At 54.8% G+C, this 19,881-nt stretch overlaps 1 protein-coding gene across 2 annotated transcripts; it reads right to left on the reverse strand.

The window, feature by feature from the left end:
* Positions 1-552: 552 nt before the first annotated feature.
* Positions 553-18,629, reverse strand: Prkaca (protein kinase cAMP-activated catalytic subunit alpha). 2 transcript variants are annotated; one of them, XM_047531946.1, is made up of 10 exons: positions 12,644-12,894; positions 10,004-10,065; positions 9,445-9,573; positions 6,727-6,825; positions 5,341-5,423; positions 3,583-3,709; positions 3,401-3,496; positions 3,179-3,301; positions 1,126-1,290; positions 553-723 (listed from the first exon to the last, which is right to left on the reverse strand). In XM_047531946.1, exons 1-10 carry the CDS (start codon positions 12,711-12,713, stop codon positions 598-600), a joined length of 1,080 nt encoding a protein of 359 aa, XP_047387902.1. In that variant the 5' UTR covers positions 12,714-12,894; the 3' UTR covers positions 553-597. The 2 variants fall into 2 exon arrangements, with proteins under 2 accessions (XP_047387902.1, XP_047387903.1); XM_047531947.1 differs by lacking the exon at positions 12,644-12,894 and adding an exon at positions 18,360-18,629 and having other exon boundaries at positions 554-723.
* Positions 18,630-19,881: the final 1,252 nt, after the last annotated feature.

Genomic DNA, 19,881 nt, shown 5'->3' on the forward strand with positions numbered 1-19,881 from the left:
AGTGGGAGGGGGACATGAGAGGAGGTGGGGCAGAGGAAGGAGAAGGGAGGCACTGGTGGACCTTAAATAAGATTTTAAATTGTATTTTAGAAAAATTCTAGCAAGCAGCCCAGTGAACGTGTCACCAAAACTCTCCTTCCCAGGCAGAACTGCCTCAAAGGGAAGGCCAGCTTTTCATTCATTCACCCTCGATGCCCAGTGCCAGGGGCAGGGTGGGGCTGGGGACTGGAGTTAAGTTTGGACCCCTCTTTCCTCACCCAGTGCCTGGATACACCAGCAAGACCTGGTCTGACTGGAGCTGAGAAACTCATTTAAAATGGCAGAAGTGGGCTGGGGTGGGGTGGGGATCTGTGGGGGAGAGGGGCAGGAAGGGGAGGGGAATAAGGGGGAGCAGCTGGTGTTTCCATCCCTCCAGATATCTGGGCTTCCTGCTCTCCCTTCCCTGGTGGTGGGGTGGGGATGAAATTAGATGCAAGGAACTCTGGGGCCCTCTGGCTGTTCAATCCAACCCTCCCACCCCCCCCCACAAAAGAAAAAAAGAAAAAAAAAAAAAAAAAAAAGAAAGAAAAGAAAACCCATGGGGATACAGGCACACCCCTAAAACTCAGCAAACTCCTTGCCACACTTCTCATTGATGGAAACCCGGATCTCTTCCTCCTCATAGTCGTCAAAGTTACTCGTGTCCCCAGGGCCTTTAAACTTTGGTATGAAGGGAGCTTCCACCTGGAGAAGGATCAAGAACCACCCAGACCTCAGCAGCTGTCATTGTCATCATTATAACAATAAGTGCGAACGGGCTAACATTCATGAGATATTTACTTTGACTCAGGTCTGTGCTTAGTTATGAATTCTTCTCAGCAACCCAAGGTTAGGATTACAACCAGCTCACCAAAGGGTAAATTACTTCCCAGGGCAGCATCTCTTGCCAAGGCCACAGTGGCCCAATAACCCCAGACCCCAGAACTGCATCTCTTAATCCTCCCTGGCTCAAAGTTGCCTACTTTACAGTGATCCTGAGCCTGCACGTTCTCTTCAAACCCCCCTTCTTTTCTGTCTCTCCACGGGCAGTTCTCCCCGACTCTTGGCCTCCTCCTAACCCTCCGCATGCCTGGGGAGGGGGCTCACCTTTCTCTGGTAGATGGCAATCCAGTCAGTCGTGGCAAACCACTTGTGGTTCTTGATGTCGTTGACCCCATTCTTGAGGTTCCCGAAGCGCTTGGTGAGATCCACCTGCAGAAGGTTCCGCAGCAGGTCCTTCAAGTCAGAGCTGAAGTGGGATGGGAATCGCACCTGGAAGTGGGGGCACAGATGGAATGAGGGGCTGGGGTGGAACCTGAGAGGCCCTGAATGCTGTTTTTGCGTTGAGCAGTCCTAGTAGGCAGAGGTTCCAAACTTGAGTGCCTGCTGGAATCTTGTTCAAACAGCTCACTGTCCACTCTGGAGCTCATGACTTAGGTCTGGGTGAAGCCTGAGAATCTGCACCTGTCACAAGTTCTCTGGCCATGCTGGTTCTGCTGGAGAGGGGACCTCTTAAAAGAACCTCTGCTCTCAGTAAGTGTCATGATGGGTCCCATTTCAGAGAAGAGGAAACTGAGATTTGGAAGGGTTAACAGTGACCCATGGGGGTCATGGGGAGCTGTGGGACGGTGATTCGTTCCAGGTCTGTTGGGGTTACATGCTTAGCTGCTGCTTCTAAGCCCTCTTTGCTGGGCTCTTGGGACTTCTGCAAGTCTCATGCTCATGAGCAAAACTCCAGCCCCCCACCCACAGCTACAACTTTTCTGTTTTTTAAGGCCCAGCTCAATTCTTCTGAAGCATACCCCCAATTCTCTGAACCCACAGTCTTGTATGCAAACAGTCACTGCTTTTACAGCCATAAAAACTGACTTCTATCAGTTCCACTGAGGGCTGGAGATACAGCTCAGTGGTAGAGTGTTTGTCTAGCACATGTGAAGTGAGACCTGCATTCAACTTCCAGGACTGGACAGCCAAACCAAACCAAACCAAACCTGACTTCTAGCCCCTGCTCTGCCTCTCTCATGCTGTGTGACCTTGGCCATGGCCCTTAACCTCTCTGGGCCAACGCCTGCCTCTCTGATATGGGGCACACGTCCCAGGGTTGTGTGAAGGAGATAACACCGCTGAGGGTGCGTGGGAACTGTACACCACTACAAAGAAGGGAATTATGCTCATCTTCCCCTCGTCCCCCCTTGGAATCTTCTTTGGACTTTTCTTTTTTTCACTCTGAGCCACCATCTTAGCAATTCTGCCTGGTACTGTTCTTCCCTCTGAGTGATGCTGACTGTGCTGCTGGCTCAGAGTACCCCACGCTGCAGCTGGTGACTTCTTCCAACCTCCTGGAAAGGAAGATGGCAGGCTCCCAGTTCACAGATGGGTAAGAGGAGGCTCAGAGAGGCAAAATGACTTTGCTCAAAGTTTCGAAGCCAACAGGTGGCAGGGTGGGGAGTCAGATCCAGGTCAGCCCACCACCCCTGCCCAACCACTGGGAATTCTGAGCCAACCAGTAGCTCTCCGGTGGGAGATGCTGGGCCAGGCAGAGATGGCCAGGTGGGTGAGCAGAAGGCAGAGGTGGGGTGGGGTCCCTAAACTCTCAGTCCCTCAGCACCCACCAGGCGCCGTCACTCCCTGCGGCATGACCTCAACCAGACGTGCCCTCTTCTGAGCCTCCGTTTCTGCATCCCTCCCAGGGAGGACAGGGCTTGGTCCACTCTGTAGACTTGAGGTCAAACGGTTCCATCACCTCTGACCTGAACCTCAGGTCACAAGGCTTGGGAAGGAGCGCAGGGGCCTGAATCCTAGTGATGGGAGGGGCTCCCTGGAGGCCAGGGGCCGCACCTGGGAGCCAAACACATTTGCTCTTCTGCTTTGGAACTGGTGAACATTCACGCTAGGGGACACAAGGAAAGGAGGAAGGGCCCTGTCAGGGCAGCATGCTTTTTGTGGCTGCACAGGAGGCTCCGGCGGGTAGAAGTCCTGGGGGTTTGCTTGGTGGGCAGAGGCTGCTGCAGGTGCTGGCCTCCGAGTGGCCAGGACATCCGCTTCACTCACTGGCCTGACTTAATGATCTTCCAGCTAATTCTAGCAACAAGCAGGGGCCGCAGGCAGGGTGGGGTCTTTCCATTTCTTTCAAGGCGCAGCCCCCACATCCTGGCCTCACCTTCCCAGAGACGATTTTCTCGTAGATCTGGATGGGCTGGTCAGCGAAGAAGGGCGGGTAGCCAGCGGCCATCTCATAGATGAGAACCCCCAGGGCCCACCAGTCCACGGCCTTATTGTAACCCTGGAGCAAGAGGGAGGGGGCGCGGGGTGAGGGGAGAAGGGTGGGGATGGGGTGAGGGCTGCATGGGACGGGGAGGGGACGCGGGAGGGAAACGCCTACTTTGCTCAGGATAATCTCAGGGGCCAGGTACTCGGGGGTCCCACACAAGGTCCAGGTGCGGCCTTTCACGCGTTTGGCAAAACCGAAGTCTGTCACCTGTGGGCACAAGAACGGGCAGTTGGCCAGGAGGGAGGGTTCTAGTCATGGCCCCCTGGGCTGCCCCGGCCCAGCTGGGTGGGCACCTGAATGTAGCCCTGCTGGTCAATGAGGAGGTTCTCCGGCTTCAGGTCCCGGTAGATGAGGTCGAGGGAGTGTAGGTACTCGAACGTCAGGACGATCTGGGCCGCATAGAATCGGGCATGGGGCTCACTGGAGGGGACAAGAAGGAGACGTGAGGGTGAGCTTGGTGGCCACACCCCCACTCGTCCAGCAGTGGGTCTGCACAGTCTCCTGCGCAGGAAGACACCCCCAGTCTAGCTATCCGAAATGCGCACGTCGGGCCGGCACGGAGCGGCGCTGGGGTCCAGCCTCCCCGGGAGGCTGAGGCGGAAGGATCCCTTGAGCCCAGGAACTTGGGGCAGTCTGGGTGACGGAGAGGCTACGTCTCAACTTGAAAGAAAAGGGCTGGGGTGTAGCTCAGTGTGGAGTGCTGGCCTGGGAGAGGCCTGGGATTCCATTTCCAGCAACACACACACATGCACACGCGTGCGCACAAGAACAACAGGAGAACGAATCGCAGTCACACGGGAGTGGAGTGCCACCGCCCAACTACCAGGACCTGCTGGGAGCGCATCTCCGCCACATGGCTGGGTTCAAACCAGTAACCAAAGCAAAGGAGACAGGGATACAAAGAATCCAAGCTGCAGCGTCCATGTCCAGAGTCCAAACCAGGCAAAACAAATTCACAGGGATTCAAAACCAGAAAGGACAACTGCCTTAGGCACGGTGATTTATCAAGAAAGGGATGATGGGGCTGGGGTTGTGGCTCAGTGGCAGAGTGGCTTGCCTAGCATGCGGGAGGCACTGGGTTCGACCATTGGCACCACATAAAAATAAATAAAGTAAAGGCATTGTGTTCATATACAACTAAAAAAAAAAAAAGAAAAAAAAAAAAAAGGGATGAGCAGCGCTGGGTGTGGTGGCGCACACCTGTCATCCCAGCAGCTCTGGAGGCTGAGGCAGGAGGATCACAAGTTCGAGGCCAGCCTCGGCAACTTAGTGAGGCACCGAGCAACTCAGTGAGACCCTGTCTCTAAATAAAAGACCAAAGAGGGCTGGGGTGTGGCTCAGTGCTTACCTGCCCCTGAGTTCAATACCTGATACAAAAAAAAAGGTGGGGGATCGGAGAGCTGGGGGGCGGGCTCAGTGGCAGACAGTTTCCAAGGCCCTGGTTTCCATCCCAGCACTGCTGAATAAATAAAGAGATACGAACAATTTTCTGCGGTAACAAAAGTGTTTGATAATGTGTTGGGTGGAGGTTGCCAAGATGTATATAACTCAAAACTCATGGAATGGAACGCTGAAGCTCTCTAGGTACTTTATTGTATGCAAAGTGTATCTACATTTATTTATCAAATAAAATAATATTATAAATCGCAAAAATGCATAAAATTGCCAACCTTCTTTTTTTTGGGCTGGGCTTGGTGGCACATGCCTGTGGTCCCAGTTACTTGAAAGGTTGAGACAGGAGGATTATTTGCACCCAGACTAGCAGACTAGCCTGGGCAACAGAGAGGGACCCTGTCTCAAAATCCTAACAATAACAAAAGGTGTTTTGGTACTAGGGACTGAACCTAGTGCCTGGCATATGTAAGCACGTGCTCTGGCCCCTGACTTGCACCCAGGTCGCCATGACCGGTGTGCTGGCTTCGCTCTGTGGTCGGTGAACCATCAGATACCTCACACGCTGGAAATAAGACCCTCAGGATCCAGAGGCCACTTCCATGTCCAAACATGCAGGACCTTCCATGTCCCCAGAGGGTTTGGTGGCAGCTGCTCACCTGAACCTTCCGATCCGCCGTAGGTGAGAGAACATCTCCCCGCCAGGCACGTACTCCATGACCATGTACAAGTTTGAATTATCCTGTGGGAGGCAGAGGAGATCAAGGCCCCATTTCCGGAGCCCTACGCCCCTCTAACGGCCTCAGTGGCCTTACTGGGCGGGTGTTAAGACAGAAAATGAAAACAATTCGGGCTCCCTGGGGAAGGATGTTCCAAGCCCCGGGTGCTGCGTCTGCCGAGCTATACCTTGCAATTCACTCGGCCGGTGAGGACTATGGCGCAGCCATTATCTACCCTTCTGGAGGGTGAACATGCGGCCCGCTCAGAGGTGGAGGGACCTGGTCAGTGTGCCCCAGCTGGAGAGAGAGGATTCTGCAGTAGCTGTGAGCTTAAGTAACTGCCACGGCTATGGTTTTGTCATCCGTAAATTTGGACTGAACCAGATGCAGCGATGCCTGCCTATCATCCCAGCTACTCAGGAGGCTGAGGCAGGAGGATGGCAAGTTTGAGAGCAGCTTCAGCAACTTAGTGAGACTGAACCCAGAGTGCCCCTGGGTTCATCACCAGTACCGGGGGGTAAAACGAACAAAGCCAAAGTGACCAGGAGAAGCTATAGCATTTCCTCCTAATGAAAACGAGCTAGGCACAGCTGTGTGCACCTGAAGTCCCAGCCCCTAAGGAGCCTGAGACAGGAAGATCGCCTGAGTTTGAGGCCAGGATGGGTAACACAGCAAGATACCATCTCTTAAAAGAAAAAAAAAAAAAAAAAAAAAGGATCCTTGTTAAAAAAGTATTATTACGAATTTCAAGAGGAGAACAACACAGGTCACATGGGTGCAGGCCCCTCTGGGGTGCACTGTGTTGTTCAGCAAGCTCTTATGGCTGCTGGCTTATGGTTCAGGCCGTGAAGCTGGTCCCAAGTGCCCTTTCAGCGTCTGGCAGCCACAACTTCTGATGGCACCAGTTACTCACCAAGGGCCCTCAGTCTGTGCTCAAAACTGTCATGCCAACCCTACCAGGTGGGGACTCTTCTGGTTCCTATCTTACAGATGAGAAAAATGAGGCTGGGGCACGAGGTCCCTTGTGTGGGGTTGCTGCTGAGGAAGTGCAGGGCTGGGAGCTGCTGTCCACGCATCAGGGTGGTGATCTGGAGGGATGGCGTCGGGTGGTTACTTGCCCAAGGACACTGAACTAGAGATCGGCCAGCCCAGGAGCTGCTCTTGGACCTAGCAGAGCTCCGGCCTGGCCCTGGCTGTGTCCCACTCCAGGGATCTGTCTTCCCCAGAAGTGGGCCGCCACTTCCTGTCCTGCTCCCTGGCCCTGGGAACCGGGAGGCTGTACTCCATGGTGGGGACCAATGCAAGGACCTGGCTGGGGGGACCCACCTTGAAGGAGAACTCGAGTTTGACCAGGAACGGGAAGGTGACTGCTTGTAAGATGCGCTTCTCGTTCAGGGTGTGCTCGATCTGTTTCAGCTTCACCACCTGCAGGCAGGAGAGGCGGGTGGAGAGGGCATGAGAGGGGCCTCGGTGCCTGGGACGAGCGAAGCGGGGGCTGGGCTGATTCCTTCAGCCAGAACCACTGGAGCACCTGTGGCCTGCCAGACCTCAGGCGGGATGCTGAGGATAGCAAGGAGGCGGCCAGGGGCTGCCTGTCCTCACGTGGCACACAGACCAGAGCAAAGAACACTTGAGTCCCAGCCTCATGGCCTAGAGGGTTCTGAGCTGTGTTGGGGGAAGCTTGGGGCCTGTGGATACCCAGATAAGGCCTCTGGTACAGTCTGGGGAGAGGGTGAATCAGAGAAGGCTTCCTGGAGGAAGGGGTAGCTTGGCCGGAACTGGAAAGACAGGCAGGCACAGACTGAGGGGTGGGGGGTTTAGAGATTGCCTTCCCTTTGTTGAGAACTCCACTGCACACCAGCCAGGACCTTGAGCTGACCCCTCCTCAGCCTTCAGCTGTCCCCTAACAGTACATACCATGAGCAGCCACCTCAAGAACAGACTCCCTCCCCTTCTCTCTCTCTCTCTCTGTGGTGCTGAGGATGGAACCCAGGGCCTTGTGCATGCAGGCAAACATTCCATCGCTGAGCTACATTCCCAGTCCCCACATCTTTTATTTACTTATTTTTAAAAAGTCATTAAGTCATTGACTTATTTTAATGTATTCTTTTTGTCCTTGTGGAGCTGGGGATGGAACCCCGGGGCCTGTCCATGCCAGTCTCTTGCTGGATCATGACAGCAGCCGGAGAAGGGTATGCCGGGGGCCGGACAGTGGAAGCCCAGGCCCAGTGAGGGAAGAGACTTCTTCAGGGTTGCGCTCGGTCATGGTGTGCATGCCCCAGCGTGGCACAGAGGCAGCGGGCTCCGTGGTGCCGTGAGGGCTGTGCTGGGCGTTCTCCTCTCCACTCACACACCTGCATCCTTGGGGTCCACACCTGTGCTGTCCAGTGCAGCTGCCCCAGCCACAGGGGCTACTGAGCCCTTTGAAGTGGTCAGCTGACCACGGAATGCAATTTAAAATTTCTGGTATCTAAAATGAAAACCTAAATGTGCTCAATGTGGGTACCGGATGATTTTTTTTTTTTCTTTTTCAGCATTGGGGATAGAATCCAGGGCCTCATGCATGTTAGGCAAGCATGCGACCGCTAAGCTATAGCCTTGCCCCTCTGGAAGACCTTTACGGATGTTTTGAACAATTCTGGCATGTGACTCTCGTCTTTGCTGTAAGTGTAAAATATACAATGGATCTCAAGACACTTTAATGAGGGAGGAAAAAATGTAAAGTGTCTCATTAATATTTTTGTTAACATATTTTTTTGGTTGTCAATGGATCTTTTAATTCATTTATTTATATGGGGTGCTGAGGATTGAACCCAGGGCCTCACACGTCAGGCAAGTGCTCTGCCACTGAGCCAAACCCCTGCCCCTCATTAATACATTGGTAACATATGGAAATGATGATACTCTAGATCCAGTGGCTTCATTACAACATATGGCTGAAGTGAATTTGCGGGGCGACGGGTGTGGCTTGGTGGTAGGACGGGTGGAGCCCTGGGACTGACCCCCAGGACTGGAAGGAAACAAACAGCAGGGCTTGGTGGCTACGCCTGTAATCCCAGCGACTCTGGAGGCCAAGGTAGGAGGATTGCAAGTTTGAGGACAGCCTTGACAAGTTAGTGAGACCCTAAGCAACTTAGCGAGACCCGTCTCCAAATAAAAAATTTAAGAAGCTGGGGATGTGGCTAGGTGGTAAAGCCTCGCTGTGCTCAACACCCTGGACCAGAAAAATTAAAAAATAAAAATAAAAAATAAATAAAAATTCACCTGTTTCTTTGAAGTTTTTAATGATGGAACAACTAGAAAAGTCAAAATCCCTTCTGTGCTTTTTGTTCCATTTGTTACATTGTGCTGTGTGACAGCAGTGCCCGGTGTCAAGTAGTATCGCAAAGATCTCACGGAAAGAATGCCCATCAAGACCACTTCCTCCAGGGAGACTGCCCTCCTCCACACAGCCGGGCACATCCTGTGCCACTGGTGGCCGGTGCTGGGGTTGGTCTGGGGAAGCTGTGCAGGGCTCTCCTAGTCCTTGGGCTTGGCATGGCATGGGGGCTCAGGGCCCCCACAGTCATCCCTCAGTGTCCACAGGGGTTTGGTTCCAGGACCCTCTACAGAGACCAAAATCTGCAATTGCTCCAGTCCCTTGATAAAATGTCACAGTACTTGCACAGAACTTTGGTCCATCCTCCCATAGACTTTTTCTTTCTGTAAAATGCTTTACTATTGAGCTCCACCCTCAGCCTGTATACTTTAAATCATCTCTAGATTACTTAGAATACCTAATAAAATATCTACATGTCACTTCATTCATGGGGATTCAATGTAGTACTTTGCATGTGGGAAGTTAAAAGTTTTGTCTTTTGGAACTTTCTAGAATTTTGGGGGTGGTATTTTCAATTTGTGATTGTTGGAATCCATGCTTACAGAGCCTGTGGAGACTGGCTGGTGAGGGGGTGAATGAATGGGCGGGAAAAGCACTCCAGGTAGTGGGCTCAGGATGGGTACAGCCTGGTGCGGGGACCAGAGCATGTGGCCGGCCGGGCTTACCTTCTGTTTGTCGAGGATTTTCATGGCATAGTGATTCCCGGTCTCCTTGTGCTTTACCAGCATCACCCGCCCAAAGGAGCCCGTTCCAAGGGTCTTGATTCGATCAAACTGATCCAAATGGGCTGTGTTCTGTGGGTAGAAGGGTCGAGGGCGGGTCAGGGACGCTTCTTCCCTGTGGCCTGTTAGACCAGGGTCTGGGGTATCCCCTGTGTGGCCGGCAGAGGGGGCCCTGGGGAGCTGGTAGTGAGGCGGTGAAGACAGGGGGCTGGACAGCAAGATGGTGGAGGCACATTCCTCCAGGCGGTGGCAGGGGCCAGATCCGGCTCTGGCCTGGGGCCCAGGAGCTGCTGGCAGCTGCATGGGGGGGGCTGCCAGTTGGACGGGCATGGTGGGTGGGGGAGCCCGGCGGTGTGTGGTCAGGTAGAAGCACGGGCATGTGAGGAGAGAAGGGAGGCAGGTCTGGAGCCCCACGGGGTCCTAAACTTTTAAGTAGGGCAGGGACAGTCATGGGGCAGGCCCGCAGCGCACTCCGCGCAAGGCTCTACCTGCAGGGGCTTACCTGAGCGGGATTTTCCCATTTTTTAAGAAAATCTTCTTTGGCTTTGGCTAAGAACTCTTTCACTGAAAGGAAGAGAGGGGAGGGTTAGATGGAGACTCCCACCTCATGGGCGGCTCAGGTTACTTCTGGGGTATGTCCACTTGTGCACAGTGGGGGTGCACCTGCTAAAAGCCAAAACCTGACCTTTTCCCAGTGCCTTTGGGTACCCTTGTCTGAGCCAGAGGCAACTTTGGGGGATCCTGATCTGGGCTGGGGCCTGGGTACCCCCTGACTACAGAGAAAGTGGGATCCAGCCTCCAGTCCACCCAAAATGGGTACAGGGAGACTCAGGGGTTGCACCTAGGGGGACAGAGAGACGCCTAGGCCGGCTCACCCCTGCGTGCCCCAGTTCTGACCAACATTCCTTGGCCAGGGAGTCCGCCAGCCAGCTGAGGTATTTATAGCCTTTGGGCCTGGCTGCTCCTCTGGCCCCTTCTCTGGGGAGGCCGGGCCTGGGGTGGAGGCCTCTGAGGCTCGGGTAGCAGGCGCCCTTGGGGGGCTCAGCTGTCACCTTGGCCCCCAGCTGGCCCCGTGCCTGTCTTTGCCAATCGTGGGGCCTTGGTCCAGTGTGGGTCAGAGGTAGGCTCACTCAATGCCCACCCCCGAATGGGCCCACATCACAACCGCCTGACAGACACCGCCCTGGCGGACCCCTGGGCCAGCTGCCTTGTCTATACTTTCTCATTCGACTCACTCCACAATCTTTCTTTTATCCATTTTCCATTTAATAGCCTAGGAAACCGAGGCTGGAAACTGCACCCCTAACGACTGAGAGGCGACCCAGCAAAGTGGTTAACAGCCAGGACTTGGGGATGAGAGTGAGCCCAGATGCCTGTCTGATCCCTGATGAGCTGTGTGACTTTGGACAACTGACTTTACCCCTCTAGGCCTTAGTTTTCCTCCTCTGTAAAATGGGACTAATAAGAGCAATGACCTCACAGGATGGTTGTAAATGTTATCTACAATTTTTCGAAATATTTTTGAAATGTAAGTAGAAAAAACAGGGAGATTCATTGAAAGCTCAAATCTTTTAAAGAAATGAAGTCTGCTGAGTGCAGTGGGGTACATAACGTGGGAGGCTGAGGCAGGAAGATCGCAAGTTTGAGGCCAGCCTCAGCAACTTAGTGAAGCCCTAAGCAGCTTAGGGAGACTCTGTCTCAAAATAAAAAGAAGGACAGGGGATGGCTCAGTGGTAAAGTGTCTCTGGGTTAAATCCCCAACCCACTGCCGGGAAAATGAAGAAATGATGTCTGGCTGTGTTGCCCAGGCTGGTTTCGAACTCTTGGGCTGAAGTGTTCCTGCGTCATCAAACTGCTGGGACGAGGGCATGTACCACCAGACGCAGCTGAGTGCTCAGATCTTAACTGCGCAGCTTGATGGATTCTGACATCCCAGATTCATCCTGCAGCCACTGCGCAGGGCCGGGCACTGCTCTTTAGGTGCCAGACTGAACTGAATGTCTTCTTTTCTCTCTTTTTTTTAGTACTGGGGATTGACCTCAGGGGCGCTTTACCAGAGTTACATCCCCAGTCCTTTTTATTTTTTTTTAAATTTTGAGACAGGATCTCATTAAGCTGTCGAGGCTGACCCCTAATCCTGTGATCCTCCTGCCTCAGCCTCCCAAGTCACTAGGATGACAGGCACGCACCACCACACCCAGCTAAGTACCTTTTTCTTTTCTTTTTTTTTTTTTGTCTTTTCTTTTTTGAAACTGGGGCGCAAACCCAGAGCTCTGCCATGCGAGGCAAGTGCTTTGCTGCTGAGCTACATCCCAGTCCTGGCTAAGTGTTTTTGATGTTAAAATTCTGACTTTGCCATGTCAAAGCTGCTACTCTTCCCCTTGTACAGATGAGAAGACTGACCAGTCCTGAGATCATCTGCCTGACCCACTGCCCGTGAGGTTAACTGCTTCACTACCGACTCAGACACTGGATCACGAGGTACTAGGTGCAAGCAGTGCAGTGGGGTGGCCTGTGGACAGAAGTGTCCTCAGCCCCTCACGCTCCTGCTGTGGCTGCCACCCTACGGGGGCCCTGCAATCTTGCACTTTGACCTTGCTTGTCATCTGCCTGCTAGGAATCCCGCACAGCCTGGTGGGTAGCCACCATTCCCCACTGTCCCCAAGACTTTCCGACAGCATTCAGAGAGAAGAGCCCTTCAGGGGATTAAAGAAGGACAGTTGGGAGACCCTGCAAAATGTGAGTGGGCCACCAGCGAGCAGGCAGTAAGGCCAAACTCGAGGCTCTGCTCCACGGGGCTGCAGACCCAAGAGACCGCCCTGAGCCTGGGGCCACGTGGCGCCTTCCCCGGAGACCTCCAAACAATCCCTGGGCACAGGAGGGCTGGAGAGAAGTTCTGGTCCTGCTCCCCCGACTCAGAGGCTCTGGCTGCTGCCAGCGGCCTGCTAAGTGGCCCACAAGCTGCCTGGCTCACCTTCTTGGGCATCCCAAAGCCTGGGAGGGCCTGGGCTGTTTCCTTCTGTGCCACTGAGGCCCTGATGGCTTGTCAGACTTGGGGACAGGTTTGAGGGGCAGTGCCAGGAGGAGCAGGTAGAAAAAGAGGGTTAATGGCGCTGGGCCTCAGCCAGGCGCCCCCACTCACCTCCGCTTCCTGCTTCTCCTGGCACAGGATGGCATAGGGGCTGGGTGGGGTGGGGTGATCTGGGGCCCATCTGGCCCTGGTCAGGGAGGCTCAGGGTGCTGGCTGCGGCTTAGGTCCTTGGAAGGTGTGGCGCAGGTAGCCCAGGAAACGAAGAACCAGGTGGGCCCAGAGGAACAATTGCAGCCACAACTGGAAGGTGACATCTGAGTCCCCACCCTGGTTGCTGCTGGATCCCAGATCCATCCTAGGCTTCCCTGGTCTTTCCTTGGAATCTTCCCTTTGCTGGGAACCAGGAAAACGCAGAGCCTGTGAGCTGGCTTCCTTGGGAAGGCCTCAGGGGACCGGGGAGGAGGAGCTCGTTGCCACGGAAGCATTTAAAGGTACCTGCTCCAGGCTGGCCAAGGTTTGCAGAGGCTCTCCTTGGCAGGAGGAGGTGGGAAGATTCTCCCGAGGATGTCCCTTTGGCCGGCCTGCCTGTCCTGGGGCGGGATGTTAAAGCTAACTTCCCCTTCTAGGGACTTGCACTGCTCCCAAGATGCCAGGCCCTGCCTTCCTGGGTGGGTGCTAGAGTGTCTGGAGGCGGGCAATCAATGTGCCCAGGGCAGTGCCCACTGGGCAGAGGAGAAGGAGTTAAGGCCCTGGCTTAGGCAATAGCCAGAGGCTCCCTGGGGGCTGAAGGAGCCCCACAGCTTATTAATTAGCTGGAAGAACAGCTGGAGAGAAAGGTGGGGGGTGACTGGAGTCACCCTATCTCCTCCTCTGAGTTCCTTTCTATGTGAAGCCCCCAGGTCCTGCTACCCCTGAGAGAAATGGGCACATCTGGTTCTTTGTCTTGTTCCTATGTGGGGGTGGAGAGGGGAACAGCGTCCCGGGATGTCCTTGGCCTCTGTCAAACCTTGCCCTGTGCTTGGCTCTGCTTGCGGCCATGAAAGTTCAAACCGGAAATGAATGGCTAAGCCGAGGGGCGGGGGAGGGGAAGCAGCCTTGACCATCTTCCTCCTCCTTTCCAGATCCCAAAGCAGTGGAGGATCAGTGGCAGGCTCTCGTGTTCCCTGCTGGCAACAGGAAGTGGCTTAGGTGGGTAACCTAGCGGCTGCTACCCTGCCCACACCTCCCACACTGGGGGCAGTGGTGGGTGCCACCAGACTCCACTCTGGTAGGGATTTGCTTTGGGCTCACAGAGAAAACCCCAGGCACCCTGGAAAAGCCAGGGCCACGGTAAGGAACAGAAATCTGGAAATCTGTCCTGGACTTGAATGTCAAATTGTGCAAGGGGCTTGGAGAGCCCCTTGGAAGGAGCCCCGCTTAGGACCTTCTCTCCCCCAGACAGCAACTTCTGCCCTTCTGCCCATGGAAACTTGGCAGTCCTCAGCATTTGGGGTAGCAGTGCCCAGCCTGGGCTGGGAGCCCCAATACGGATTGTCTAATCCTCCTGGATCCCCTACTCTGGGTTGTACCACATCCTAGTCTGCGGGGGACCCCCAACACTGGACTGGACTCACCCCCATTCTGAGCTGGACCCTCCATCCTGGACTAGATGATCCCTGAGTCTCTGTTGGACCCCAACGTTGAGCCAGACCAATCTTCATCTGAACGGAATCCCAACACTAGGCTGGCCACCCCACTGCCTCATTCTGAGTTGGACCCCCACTCTGGGTGGTCCATCCCCTCTTCTGAATTGGGCCATTCATACCCCCTGCTCTTCCCCAAGCCCCACAGCCCAAGGGTGTTAGTAAGGGAGGGGTTTCCAGGACAGCCAGGGGTCTACACACTCCTCTCTACCTGCTCCCCCAAACCCTACTGCAGCCCCTCCCTGACTTGAGGGGCAGAGTGCCTGGGAAGTTGCTATAGCAACAGACTCAGTCTCACCATCGTTGGAGTTGGAAGCCATCACTCAGTCTTCCTCTCAGGGCACTAGGACTACGGTGGCTGGGAAGGCTCAGGAGACCTGCCTTACCAGCTTGGCTGCCCATCCCCAGAGCCCTGCCTAGAGAGGGAGACAGGGAGTTGGCGGGGTGGGAGCAGGAAGAGAAACCCAATCTGGAGACCAGTGGATACAGAAAAGGGTAGATAGAACCCTCTGAATTGCTATTAGCCCAATTGGGCTAAAGGCAAAGCTGTCTTGGCAGAACCTCCTTGGCACCCATACAACTGCCAGTGCACAGAAGATTTCTGACCCTCTTGAGCCTCTGTAGGATGTTAGAGGGCAATAGTTCTTCTCATCCAGGGACCTCCTGTGTGTATCTTTCTCTCAGTGTCCGGATTCACTTGTCTCTGGGGTCTGGGAAGTTTCTGGGGATCTCCCTCTTACCAGCTCTGTCTCTTTCCCTGTGGGCCAACTCCCAGGGGTGTCTTCTAGCTGGTGCCAGTTGAGACCTGAGCCCCACTTGGCTGGCTGTCCTGGAAGCCTCCTGGGGTTGCTGCCCTCTCTCAATTCCTTCAGCCCTCAGCTTCTTACCCTGGCCCTTGCCGATGACTTCGTCATCTTAGGGTGCAGATTTCTCCCATCCCCTCCACCCTGAGCTCATTCTACATCCTTGCTCTCTTGCCTTGGCACAGAGATGGCAGCTCAGGGGATGTGGGAAGCCTAACCAGTACCTACTAAGGCTGGACATCTTCCTAACCCAAGCCGGGCGGGCATCTGCCAGATGAAATGCAAGTGCCCCCTGCAGGATGGCTTGGCTACTGCCCCCACCCCTGCCCCACTCTGGTTACAAGAGGACAAATTCTGACTCCATCCTCTCAGAATCAAAGTGTTTTGAAGCAGTGAGGGGCTTTCCTCCTCACTGATTTCCTTCTCTGGGAGGATACACAGCTTCTGCCGTTTTCCAAAGCATAACCTGGTCCCACTGGCAGAACATGAAATTATTTTAGAGATGTTTCATTTATAAAGTTACACTGTATTTTAATGTGTATCAGAGAGAATGTAACTGGCATAGCGATCCTGTGATTTCACTTTATATTAGTCCTTAGGATAGGATCATGGCTTACCTCTAAACAGAAATAAGTAAATATTTTATTTTATTCTATTTGAGATGGGGTGTTACTATGTTGCCCAGGCTGGTCTTGAACTCCTCAGCTCAAGTGATTCTCTCACTTAATGTCCCTAGTAGCTGGGACTACAGGTAGGTGCCACTGCACCTGGCTTTTATTATTTTAGATTAAGAAAGTATTAAGAATAAAAATCTGGCGGGCAGTTTAAGAATGTCTGTGTTGGAAGCCAGGTGTGGTGGCACATGCCTGTAATCCCAGCAACTTGGAATGCTGAGGGAGGAGGATGACAAGTTTGAGGCCAGCCTCAGCAACTAAGTGAGGCCCTAAGCAACTTAGTGAGACCCTATCTCATAATAAATTTTTTTTAAAAGGGCAGGGGATGTGGCTCAGTGGTTAAGCACCCTTGGGATCAATCTCTAGTACCAAAAAAAAAAAAAAAAAAAAGAAAAGAAGAATATCTGGAGTCAGGCATGGTGGCACAAGCCTGTAATCCCAGCAACTGAGGATAGCAAGTTCGAGGCCAGCCTAGGCATGACACCCTGTCTCATAAAAAACAATGTTTTTTTAATTTGAAAAAAAATGGGGAAATTCTGGGGTCTAGGAATAGCTGGTAGATAGATCTGGATGTGAATCCTGTCTCCGTGACATCATCGATGTCAAGCTCAGATGGCTCATTTGGGAAATTCGAATAAGAGCCCACTATGGAAATCACTAGAGCAGACATGTCTATGGAACCCATCCAGCCTGGCACATACTAGCTGCCCCATAAAGAGTAGCTCTATCTCATTGTGATCATTCACTCCTGAGTATCTGGCTTGCGTGCTGAAAGAATTAGCAGTGCCTTCCGGAGCCTCTGATCTTTTCCTTGGGATCTCTTTCCCGATGCGGCTTTCCACCCCCCACCGCATGTGTTTGGTATGCCTTGAAGGTTTTCCAGGACTATGTCATCTCCCCAACTTTCAACTGAGCCACTGCAATATATAGCTGCCTGCCTCCACCTTCCACCTCCCTGCCGGCCTCACCTGCTGGGGGCCTGGCCCCTCCCCTTCTGCCTAGTCCCCTCCAAGTTCATGCCCAGACCGTTTTTGGACACTGCCCACCTGCTCCTCTGTCATCAAGCACTCAGCTACAGGCACTTGTGTTCCTGTCCCCCGCCCATTGGTAACATGTCAGGCTCTTCAGGACTGCTGTGCTACTCAGGACGCTGCTGTCTGCATGTGTGCAGGAAGAAAGTTCACAGGCTTTCACAGCTTTTTCATAGTTTTCCGAGAGGGGGCATTCTGGGACTTAGACACTGGGGTTTGAGACCGAGAACTGGGAATGTGTTGGATGTGGCTTCCCTTTTCAGTTCGGAATACTTCTGGGTAACTGGAAGGGAATCCCAGCTGAGGTCCACCTTTAGGCCGTCAGTGACAATAATTTAAGAGCTGGAAAAATTGGGGAGGGGGCTCAAGACCATTTCTGATGGCATTTCCAAATACAGAATCTTTTTGTCTCTTTAGATGGAAAAGATACTAACATACTTAGGGTCCAGGGAGTAGAAAAAACCTCTCTCTAGTTGAGCCCTGGGTATGTAGAGAATCCATTTGTCCCTTGGCAAAGCAAATCACTAGATGTCACTCATTACTCTCCTTGACTACCTCCCCCCATCCCCAAGTCCTCTTTCTGATCATCCCAGTTCAAGACGAATGAGCTTTGCCAACCCCAGACACTTCATTCCCAGTCAGAAGCCAGGAATGGGTGAAGAAGCCCCAGGGGACTAGGTGAATGACGGAGCCTCAGTTGTGAAACACCATTTATTGAGGGGCCCACCAACCAGCATACAGCCCACAACAGGGTAGGAGATGGGAGGGGGCCATGCCGCAAGCCCCCCACCCCGAATCCAGGAAAGAGGAGCAATGAATCCAAGCAAGACCAGCTCGAACTTGGCTTTGGAAGCACTGAAGCTCCCAAAAGACATTCTCTAGGTTCACAAACAGTCTGCTACCCCAGCCAGGGACAGACGCTTGCTTGGAGGAGGGAGTACAAGCAGAGAGTCAGAGTGACAGGATGCGAGAGGGGCAGAGGGACCCAGAAAGATCTTGTCCCCCATGCCAAGTGACACAGAAGGGAAAAACAATGCTGGAGGTGGCTCTGGGAAATGCTCAAAGGGGGAGTACGGTGGGCCCAGGGGGGACTGTGAATAAGGTGAGGAGGGGAAGGGCAGGAGAAAGATGGCGGGGGCTGGAGGGGGGAGGGGTGTGGTCACCAAATGGCCAAGGTCTCTGCGGGGTGGAGGCAGACCCCACAGCCCTCCCAGACTGGTAGAAGCCTGGGTAAGGGTCAGGCTGTGGCTCCCATATGTGAGAGAGGTGAGTGAAGAAGTGGGGGGATTAGAATCTGGGGACAGGGACCAGGAAAAGGGGGGGTGGTGTGGTGACAGGGACCCATATGGGGCCCCATCGGTCATACGTGCCATGGTTGGCAGTGACAGCTGGGTGGGGGGGGCACAGTCTTTGCAGTTGGGGGGCGGCCGGCCATCGCAAAAGAGCTTCTACGGAGGTGGAGGTAGGGCCCCTATGCAGGCTCTCAGGCCCAGCATCGGACAGGCCGGGGGAAGGGGCGCTGGGGGGTGAGCAGAGAGGAATGGGGGGGCCCGGTGGGGGGAGGGGCCAGGCAGTGATGGACAAGGCGCGGGCTGGCAGCGCGGGGCCGAAATCAGGGTCACGGCCCGGGCACTCACCGCTCTCCTGCTCGCTGCCCTTCTTGGCGGCGGCGGCGTTGCCCATCGCGGCGGCGACGGTCGGGGCCGGTCCCGGAGCTGCGGTGTGGCGGGTGCTGCAGGCGGCCAGCGGCCCGGGAGCGCGCTGGGCGGCGGAGGCAGCGGCCCCTCGGGCTGGCTGCGCTGGCTGCGGCGCCGCGACCCCCGCCCAGCCCCTGCTTCCCGCGTCTCTCCGCGCCCGCCCGCCCGGGATTCTCAGTCCAAGTCCGCTGCTGTCCGTGACGCCCCCGCAGCCCGCTGCTCATTGGCCTAGGCCTTCCTGACTGACGGCGCCACGGCGCTGTCCATTGGCTCTCCGGCGCCCTCCCGCGCCGCCATAGGCCCTTGGCCCCGTGACGCGCACGGTGGACGCCTGGCCATTCACAGGCTCATGAGGGCCCAGCTGGGCGGGCAGACGCGTCTGATTCGCGGGGTCGCCCGGTAGGGCCCGGGGCTCTCTCTGACAGGCCGCCGATTGGTGGAGGCGCGCTGTCAGGCAAGCCCCCAAGCAGAACGTTCAGTGTCAATCCCGGGGTGAGAGGGCGGGGCGGAGGCGCAGACTGCGGCCCGGGCTGGCCGGGCGGGGCGGCTGAGGCTGGCGGGCGGCCGCGCCGCTCTCCGAAGCCCAAGAGGCGGCCCCGCCGGGCGCCCGGCAGGCCCCGTGTGCGCCGCAGTCCCCCGCCCCCGCCCAGTGCGGCAGCGGCCGCCGGCCAGCCGAAGTTGACGCCACTGCCCTCCCGGCGCAGCCGCTGTCCACCTGCCAGCGGGGGAAGGGCGCAGCCAGCGCCGCGGGTCATAGGTCGCCATGCCTCCGACCGTCGTCTTTCGTGAGGCTTGGCGCTGAGCAACTTGGGGTCCCTACTGGGTTCCCCCTAGTCACTGTGGGAGCTTCAAGGGGATGCTGGGCCTCAGGAGTGAGGAGGCGCTCAGCTCACTGTCCACTCCTTCGCTGTGTCCCAACCCTGGCCTGATGCTAGTAGTTGGAAGCGTCGTCACTGGTTTAATACATTACTTCGCATCACACTTCTACCACGTATCGTCATGCCCATTTTACAGGAGGACTCTGAAGACGACGAGGCTGATTCCCTGCTCTTAATTAATCCCTGTCTGGACAATGCAAAAGGAACCTGCCCTAGGGGAGCAGAGAAAGGACACAATTCCTTAATGTACACATTACCTGAAGACTACAGGGTTTCCCAACTGCAGTAGGGTTCAGCAGTACCCCCAGCTTCCACCCACCAGATGTCAGTAGCACATCCACCTTTCTGCTAGCTGTGGCAGCTACAAGAGGATCCGTTGCCCTGCTTTGTGTTGCACAACCTGCACTTTGCCAGCAGCTGTCTGCACCCATGTCCCCAGGTCAACCACTGTCCATGGAGGGAGAATTAGGGGCTCTTCTGTGAACAAGGAGATGGCTATCCAGCCAAACTGCTCCTCTGGCTGTGGAGTTACACAGTAAGGCTAAGTAAAAAGTGGGTCTCTGTATGTATGTTCTTGGATCACA

This window comes from Sciurus carolinensis, chromosome 17, assembly GCF_902686445.1.
Source record: "Sciurus carolinensis chromosome 17, mSciCar1.2, whole genome shotgun sequence".
Classification (NCBI taxonomy): Eukaryota; Metazoa; Chordata; class Mammalia; order Rodentia; family Sciuridae; genus Sciurus; species Sciurus carolinensis.

Bases quoted from the DNA above. Each gene is read 5' to 3' on its own strand.
- Prkaca (XM_047531946.1), bottom strand. From the start codon at position 12,713: ATGGGCCCCAGATCACCCCACCCCACCCAGCCCCTATGCCATCCTGTG. The intron at 3,302-3,400 runs GTAGGCGTTTCC...CTCTTGCTCCAG, and splicing joins CTGAGATTATCCTGAGCAAA to GGTTACAATAAGGCCGTGGA. The intron at 1,291-3,178 runs GTGAGGCCAGGA...CCCCACTTCCAG, and splicing joins AGAAAATCGTCTCTGGGAAG to GTGCGATTCCCATCCCACTT.